This window comes from Chiloscyllium punctatum, chromosome 27 (genome assembly GCF_047496795.1).
Source record: "Chiloscyllium punctatum isolate Juve2018m chromosome 27, sChiPun1.3, whole genome shotgun sequence".
In the NCBI taxonomy this organism is placed as follows: domain Eukaryota; kingdom Metazoa; phylum Chordata; class Chondrichthyes; order Orectolobiformes; family Hemiscylliidae; genus Chiloscyllium; species Chiloscyllium punctatum.
The window spans coordinates 1,133,937-1,143,157 of record NC_092765.1 but is presented as its reverse complement, the minus strand read 5'-3'; the positions used below and the strand labels follow the sequence as shown (position 1 = coordinate 1,143,157).

Sequence of the window (9,221 nt, the reverse complement as noted above, 5' to 3'; positions counted from 1 at the left end):
TCTGGCGGAATGGTGAGCCGTGGACTGACAGAAGTGTCCCGAGTTTGTGTGAGGCGCTGTGGTTTGAGGGAGTTGGTGAAGGAAGCGGAGAGAAAGGTCCAGAGCTGAAACCACAGGCGGAGCTTCCAATCTCGGTGAGAGGCTGATGGTCCAATCTGAAGCAACTAGCAGTTCAGACAAGTCAAGGATTGAGGTGTAAGGACTTTTAAAACCCTGAATATCAGCGAGACATCCTGATCAGACAGCACAAAGTCTCCTTAGTAACAGATAAATTATGGCATCATAATGAAGTCACATTTATATCCGCTGGCCTGATTTTGCCTGGGCGGTCACACCCGGGATTGCTTTTTTTTATATAATGTCCGATTTTAGAAATAAGCTGGGAAGCCGAGAAACATTGGGTAGGTTGCGTGGAACTGGCTAAATTGAGGAATGTGATCGTTGAAACTCGTTAAGAAAGTGGATGAGAAGCGATGGAAAAACTGCTCCTGTCTAAAGGATATCAACTTGGTAACACGATCGGGGAGGGGACTTATTCCAAAGTGAAGGAAGCTTACTGCAGAGATCAGCAGAGGAAAGTGGCCATCAAAATAATCAACCGACAGACAGTACCAAAGGGTAAGGCACACGGCGGATAAGCAATTTCTTAAAAACCCGTCCCAATTCATTAGCTACAGAATTCACGTCCACCTGATGACGTGCGGCTATCACTGAAGTCCCTAAACCTGCACCAATAACTCGCGTTCTGCTGCCCAGCTCAGTATTCAGTTGCTACGACAATTATTTGACTTTTGAAACGGTTAACACAGCGAGTAACTCCCCGAAATTATGATAGGAACTTTACCCAGAGTAGAGACGCTGCTGGGACCATGGCGAACATCACGCACGAGCTGACAGTTAAAACAAATTCCCACATTTGACTTGGAGTCCATGCATTTGCCAAAAATACAAGACTAATTCTAAATAATATCCTCGCCTATTTATAAAACCTTCGCAAAATAAGATGAAGGGATTTTTTTCAGCTTCCATTCACTTTTTAAAAGGACTTCAATTCGCAACTCATTTTTAATCCCAGGAGCAGTAATTCATTGTACTCAAGTGATCCACTCCTGAAGTTGTACAGATTCACTTTCCTGTTTTTAAAATTGCTGTTACCGTTGCTGCTAATATTTTATTGAGTTTGGTGAACAAATCAAAACCGAAAGAACTGCGGATACTGTAAATCAAACAAAAACAGAGGTTGCTGGAAAAGCTCAGCAGGTCTAGCAGCATCTGTGCAGAGAAATCGAGTCGACTTACCCTTCCTGAAAAGCAAATCTCCACTTTTTCCACGATTTAGAGTGAGAATTAAGATTTATTGTCCCAGCATGTAAATAACTGCCAACGGTATTTGTTGAGATTAGATTCCCAACAATGTGGAAACAGGCCCTTCGGCCCAACAAGTCCACAGACCCTCTGAAGAGTAACCCACCCAGACCCATTTCCCTCTGACCGAGGCACCTAACACGATGGATAATTTATCATGGCCAATTCACCCCAACCTGCACATCTTTGGACTGTGGGAGGAATGTGCAAACTCCACACAGACAGCCAAAGCTGGAATCGAACCTGGGGTTCTGGTGTTGTGAGCCAGCGTGCCGCCCCCTGTAATCGGGATGTCACATTATATAAATCTTTAATGATTAGCATCTAAAGATAACGGATTTAAAAAGTAAACAGCCAAACCGTTAAGTCTAATAAAGTTGTCACAGTCCCACAGGTAGACAAACAGGTGGCTGGAAAAGTCTTGAACAAGGCGAAATGTTGACTTCTCCACCTCCTGATGCTGCCTGCCTTGCTGTGTTCCCCCAGCCTCCTGCCTGTCCCTCCTGATGCTGCCTGCCTTGCTGTGTTCCCCCAGCCTCCTGCCTGTCCCTCCTGATGCTGCCTGCCTTGCTGTGTTCTCCCAGCCTCCTGCCTATCCGTCCTGATGCTGCCTGGCCTGCTGGGTTCCCCCAGCCTCCTGCTTGGCTACCCTGGATTCCGGCATCTGCAGTTTGTTTGTCCCTAAGAGTAGTAGAGGATCATGGGGCTGCTCCCTGATTAGAGAGAAAGACAACTGAGAGTGGTTTAACCTGAGGGTCACCACGCCTCAGGCGAGGGAAGAAATTGAGAAGGAGAGTTCCTCACGTCTAATACAAAAACAGATCCGTCAGCAGCTGTAGGGGAAAGAAACAATATTTCGGATCTAAACCCTCTCAAAGTGGAATTAAATTTGAAAAAAAAGTATGAGTGGATTGAGCTACACGTACTGAGAAAAATTTGATGGTTCAAAACGCGAATAATAAGAGACTAGAGGGGGAAAGGGTAATAAAGTAAATCCTGAAAGATTTAAGAATGTGTGAACAGCAGGGACAGTTCTGATTTAACGAGAACCCTGCAACCCAATAGGAAATAAAACAGAAAACAATCTAGAAATCAGGATGAACAAGGTTAACATATTACCTTTCCGGCTCCCAACAAAATTGCAAAAACAAATGTACAGACAAGGATACTACATCGCTTATTGATTATTGAGATGTACTTACAGCTGCTTTGTTGAGATACATAGCTACTGCATAAACAATGCTACAGCTGACTGGCTCCTGATTGGTTAGAATTTAAAGACAAATCAGATATTTGTTTTTTTAAAGTGCAATTTGAGTTAGTTATTCAATAACTTGAGCACTTAGAGTCATAGAGTCATAGAGATGTACAGCACGGAAACAGACCCTTCGGTCCAACCCGTCCATGCCGGCCAGATATCCCAACCAATCTAGTCCCACCTGCCAGCACCCAGCCCATATCCCTCCAAACCCTTTTTATTCATATACCCAGCCAATGTGCACAGTTCTGGTCTCTAGATCCCTCTGTTAGACCACACTTGGAGCACCGTGTACAGTTCTGGTCTCCATATCCCTCAGTTAGACCACATATTTTCCAATCACACAGATGTTATTACACACCTCTGGAGCAGGTGAGCCTTGAACCTGGCCTCGTAGCTCGGAGATAGAGACATTACCACTTTGTCACAAAAGCACCTCAACACCTGATATATCCGGACGGTGTGTTTTAAGAGTACACTTGCAGTTGTGTAGAAGGATTTTTTTATTCATTGCTGGGATGCCGTCAAAGCCAGCACTATCTGCCAGTAGCTAAATGCTGCTGAAGCCCCCGCTCACAGTGCAGACCGTCCTCTACTCAATAACAAAAGGTCTTGTAGCAAAGTGTTAATTGCGTGCAACAAACCATAAAAAATATTGCATTTTCCGTTTCTAGATTTCATCCACAAATTTCTCCCACGAGAGCTGCAAATAGTACAGAACTTGGATCACAAAAATATCATAAAGGTTCACGAAATCTGGGAGAGTGACGATGGCAAGATCTGTATAATCATGGAACTTGCGGAAGGTGGGGATGTTCTAGAACACATCAAAAAGGAAGGGCCGTTACCAGAAGAACTGGCAAAAACCTTATTCCGTCAACTTGTAGCAGCGATTCGTTATTGTCACGACTGTGGTATTGCTCATCGAGATCTGAAATGTGAGAACACACTTCTGGATAAAAGCTTCAATGTGAAATTGGCAGACTTCGGCTTCGCTAAGAATTTCCGGACTGGGACAGCGGAGTTAAGCAAAACATTCTGTGGCAGCACAGCTTACGCTGCACCCGAGGTTCTCCAGGGAGTTCCACATGAGAGCATCAAGAGTGACATCTGGAGTATGGGCATTGTGTTATACATCATGCTGTGCGGGCACCTGCCTTTCGATGACTCCAACATTCCAAAGATGTTGTGGCTGCAGCAGAACGGGGTGGCATTCCCACAGCACCTGGAGCTGAGCCGAGAATGTAGAGACCTTGTTGGAAGATTGTTGGAACCCGATTGCAGTCTGAGACCTCCGATCCAAGAGGTCTGCTTCCATCCGTGGTTATCAGACAGCCAATAAACATGAGAATCAAAACTGGTCGTTTCACCTTTATAAAAAAAGTGACAATGCAGTACGCAGGGTACGAATGGACACTGGCTGCTGACGTGGTGCCCAATTTCCTGAGTGTCTAAAATTATTGGAAAAACACGGCCTTACATGTCACTAGATGGCAGCACAGGCCCTGGGCAATACTGGCCATTATTGTCAAGATAAAACAGTGTAACAACATTGCAATTGGCTTCAGTGAATATTGTCTCATATATGACTTGTCATTATGGGTTATCACCGACTGGTGGGTATGAACATTCACAATCTATTACACATTACTAGAAGTTACAATGTGTATAAGCTGTGTGTAAGGCCCGAAGCAGGGTTTTGGATGGATATGCACAGGTGACGGTTGGAAGGCGATCCAGGTTCCACACCGAGGGATAACTCGAACACAAGACACGTACGTTTTTAAAGTTCGTAACAATCCTCCAGTTTAAACAAGTAATGAGGGAACATCAAGAAATAGAAACGTTATTAATTCCTTTTGGCTTGAAAGAGTGTTTAAAAGTTTTGGTCAATTCTCTTTTGATCATGCAATAACTTTTCTGTTAAAAGACGTGTTTGGTTTGAGCAGCAAACATCAGAGTCTGCTCGAGAGAACCTTGTAAAATTTTGTTTTTATTCAGGGTGGGCAAGTACTGAGCCCTTAATGAAAGTCGTCAAAATAGTCCACGTTGTTTTCAAAACGCTCTGGTGGGTTGAAAGGTTCAAGTTGATATGTCCCAATAAACAAGATGCCCAAACAGACACAGCTTGACCCGAAGTGTCTTTCATTTCTGGCTGAAGCCCTCCCACACACATACATAAAGGCAGTCAGGCGTCCAGGAGAAAACTCTGACTTGTAACAACATGCTGTGTGTACAGATACCATTGTACAGCCAGGCCACAACGGGCCACCTATAGAAAGGAGAACCAGGATCGGTTCAATGGGGAAATATTATCACCTGACTTCATTCATAACAAGAATAAGATGAATGGGTTGTGATGGTAAGATTACAAGTTTTATACATTTTTTCCTAATCTATAGGGACTTATGGATGTAGTTTTGCTCGCTGAGTTGGAAGGCTCGTTTTCAGATGTTCGCTTTCGTCACCATGCTAAGTAACAGCTTCAGTGAGTCTCCAAATGAAACAGGGACTATTTCAAACCAAAGCAGAAATTGCTCGATGGATCAGCAGTAGCAGCATCTATGGAGAGAAAGCAGTTAACCCTTTGGGTCCAGTGACCTTTCATCAGAATTGAGGAAGTTCTGAACAACTCTAGTTTCTTCCCACGGATACTACCAGACTTGCTGAGTTTTTGCAGCTAGCTTCCTGTCACGTGTGATTCAATGTCAGTGAACGTGCACTGCTAAAGCTTGGTTTGACCCATTAAAAACCAGCAACAACTCACATGAATAACACTGATTTTAAAGACTATAAGATGGTCATTCAGGCAGTCTTAATAGACCATTCAGCCCATAGTATCTGTTCCACTCAACTCCACTTTCCTGCCTTTTCCCCCATAAATCTCAGTAAAAATAACCAGGAAGTGGAATTGAAAGCTCAGAGACCAACCTCCACAGCCCTCTGTACTAAGTAATTCCACAGATTCACAAGCCTCACAAGAAATTCCTCATCTGTCATAAATAGGAATCCTCTTGTTCTGAGATTATGCCTTCTGGTCCTAGATTGAGGAGAAACAACATTTCCGCATCTAACTTGTCATTGAGTACAAAAGTCGGAGGAGTTGTAGACAGTGAGGAAGGATATGGCAGGTTACAGCGGGATATAGAGAAGCTGCAGAGCTGGGCAGAAAGGTGGCAAATGGAGTTCAATGTAGCTAAGTGTGAAGTGATTCACTTTGGTAAGAGTAATAAAAAGATGGATTACTGGGCTAATGGTAGACTACTTGGTAGTGTGGAAGAGCAGAGGGATCTTGGTGTCCATGTACACAGATCTCTGAAAGTTGCCACCCAGGTAAATAGTGCAGTGAAGAAGGCATATGGCGTACTGGCTTTTATTGGTAGAGGAATTGAGTTCCGGAGTCCTGAGGTCATGCTGCAGTTGTATAAGACTCTGGTGCGGCCGCTTCTGGAATATTGTGTGCAGTTTTGGTCGCCATACTATAGGAAGGATGTGGAGGCACTGGAACGGGTGCAGAGGAGGTTTACCAGGATGTTGCCTGGTATGGTAGGAAGATCCTATGAGGAAAGGCTGAGGCACTTGGGGTTGTTTTCTTTGGAGAAAAGAAGGTTTAGGGGTGATTTGATAGAGGTGTACAAGATGATTAGGGGGTTAGATAGGGTTGACAGTGAGAACCTTTTTCCGCGTATGGAGTCAGCTATTACAAGGGGGCATAGCTTTAAATTAAGGGGGGGTAGATATAGGACTGATGTTAGGGGTAGGTTCTTCACTCAGCGAGTCGTAAGATCATGGAATGCCCTGCCAGTAGCAGTAGTGGACTCTCCCTCTTTATGGGTATTTAAGCGGGCATTGGATAGGTATATGGAGGATAGTGGGTTAGTGTAGGTTAGGTGGGCTTTGATCGGCGCAACATCGAGGGCCGAAGGGCCTGTACTGCGCTGTATTGTTCTATGTTCTATGTTCTAAAAGGATCTTGTGTATTTTAATAAGGGCACCTCTTATTCTTCTAAACTCCAAAGAATACAAGCTAGCATACTCAATGTCTCCTCCTAAGACAGTAACTCCCAGCATCAGTCTCATGAACCTTCTCGGAATAGTCTCCTATATTTTCTTAGATAACAACAGTTCATAGTACTCTAGCTGTGGTCTGACTATATCAGGCACTAGACTCCTTTCCTCTAACACCCAATTAGGTCAAGCAGGCCCGGGCAAACCAGTCAACGATGTTTGTTAAATAGTTTACTTAGCCCCATCTATCAGAAACACAAAACCTCTTGGCACTTTAGGGGGAAAAACACTCAAACTTCAGATCACAGCTGCTTCGCCTCATCACATTCATTACTTACTCCCTTATAACCAGGAAGTCCTAGGTACTTGACAAACCCATAATGATTGCGAAAATAAATATTGAGACATTCAACTTCTGCTTTAACATAGAGCTAACACCGGGTTCTCCTGTCTCTTCCTTTTTCAAGTAACCAAAGTAGTGAATACAACTCTTTTTAAATTGGTAATTTTGTCCTGGATACTTTCTTCCAATTATTAGGAATACATCATCATTTCTAAGCAATTGAAGATTTGGCACCACTCAAGAACCTTAACAGTCTTCACAATACACGATCACCTTTCTCGCTTCACATTATTGATACCAAGATGCTAATGATTTTTTTGGTCTTTGGAATGCTGATGATATTGTGCACTCTAATTGCTACATCTCCAAAATTTTGAAATGAAATATCAATTGCACAGAATCCCATTCCAATTAGGGAAGGTAATTGCTTAAAAATATGGGGTCACCCACTTAAGACTGAGCTATGAAGAATTTCTTTTCTCACAGAGGATCATAAGTCTTCTTCAAAAATGCATTAGAAGCAGAGTATTTGAATATTTCCAAGCAGCCTGGCTAGCTCAGTTCCCTGGATGGCTGGTTTGGAATGCAAAGTGACACCAACAGCACAGGTTCAGTTCCCATACTGAGTGATATTATCGAGGAGGTCCCGGATTCTCAACCTTTCCTTTCACCTGAGGTGTGGTAACTCAGGTTAAACTACCACATTTAATCTCTCTCTCTCTCTCTCTACAGAGAGCAACAGTCCTCTGGACTATGTCAACTAAGTTTGATAAAAAAAAACCATTTTTGAAACACAAAAATTGAAAAAATATGCAAATTCTTTGCTTTATAAGTTAACCTCATACTGAAATACAGAATTGCAGATATAAAGTGATGGGGTACAGGAAGATAAGTTGCATCTTGCAGATATTCTAAGAAAATCTAACCCAGCCAGCTAAGCCTACATCTCCTGAATAAAAAAAAATCCACTGAATCCCAAAATACATTTTTAGTTTGAGAATATTTTGACTCTGATAAAAAAAATTCAGCAAGAATTGTAATGTGAATAAATGCAAAATGAATGCCCCATATCATAGCATACAAGTCAAACCTCTATACATCATTCAACTTTTTCAGTCCTAAAAATCTTGTTTTTGCAGAAACACGGCATATCAGTTGATTGTCTGAAAACAGCAATGACATGCTAATGTTGCACGCGTTGTCAGTCTCTATTTTGCACTCACAAATGGATATTTTACTTATTGGTACCTAATAACTGTCAGGCAATACAGGCTATGACGTGAAGGATGTTTAAGACATGCCCACTCTTTGTATTAGGCATTGAAGACATTTCAAATTCTTGACCACTTCATCTTGATACGCTGGGTACAAAGTTTGTGAGAAGATTTGTAGCTCGGGTGCTCGTTGTTGTGGTTCTGTTCGCCGAGCTGGGAATTTGTGTTGCAGACGTTTTGTCCCCTGTCTAGGTGACATCCTCAGTGCTTGGGAGCCTCCTGTGAAGCACTTCTGTGATCTTTCCTCCGGCATTTGTAGTGGTTTGAATCTGCCGCTTCTAGTCGTCAGTTCCAGCTCTTCGCTGCAGTGGTCAGTATATTGGGTCAAGGTCGATATGCTTATTGATTGAATCTGTGGATGAGTGCCATGCCTCTAGGAATTCCCTGGCTGTTTTTGGTTTGGCTTGTCCTATAATAAGTGTTGTCCCAGTCAAATTCATGTTGCTGGTCATCTGTGTGGGTGGCTATTAAGGATAGCTGGTCGTGTAGTTTCGTGGCTAGTTGGTGTTCATGGATGCAGATCATAAGCGGTCTTCCTGTTTGTCCTAAGTAGTGTTTTGTGCAGTCCTCACATGGGATTTTGTACGCTACGTTGGCTTTGCTCATGCTGGGTATCGAGTCCTTCGTTCTGGTGAGATGTTGTCTGAGAGTGGATGTTGGTTTGTGTGCTGTTATGAGTCCTAGTGGTCGCAGTAGTCTGGCTGTCAATTCGGAAATGCTCTTGATGTATGGTAGTGTGGCTAGTCCTTTGGGTTGTGGCATATCCTCATTGCGTTGTCTTTCCCTTAGGCATCTGTTGATGAAATTGCGCAGGTATCTGTTTTTGGTGAATACATTGTATAGGTGTTCTTCTTCCTCTTTTTGCAGTTCTGGTGTACTGCAGTGTGTTGTGGCTCTTTTGAATAGTGTCTTGATGCAGCTTGTTGTGTGTGTTGGGGTGGTTGCTTTTGTAGTTTAGGACTTGGTCTGTGTG

At 43.2% G+C, this 9,221-nt stretch overlaps 1 protein-coding gene across 1 annotated transcript; it reads left to right on the top strand.

Annotated features, from left to right (window-relative positions):
- The first annotated feature begins 404 nt into the window (after positions 1 to 404).
- Positions 405 to 4,522, top strand: LOC140453273 (testis-specific serine/threonine-protein kinase 3-like). Its single transcript, XM_072547829.1, has 2 exons — positions 405 to 618; positions 3,298 to 4,522. Exons 1-2 carry the CDS (start codon positions 474 to 476, stop codon positions 3,963 to 3,965), a joined length of 813 nt encoding a protein of 270 aa, XP_072403930.1. The 5' UTR covers positions 405 to 473; the 3' UTR covers positions 3,966 to 4,522.
- Positions 4,523 to 9,221: the final 4,699 nt, after the last annotated feature.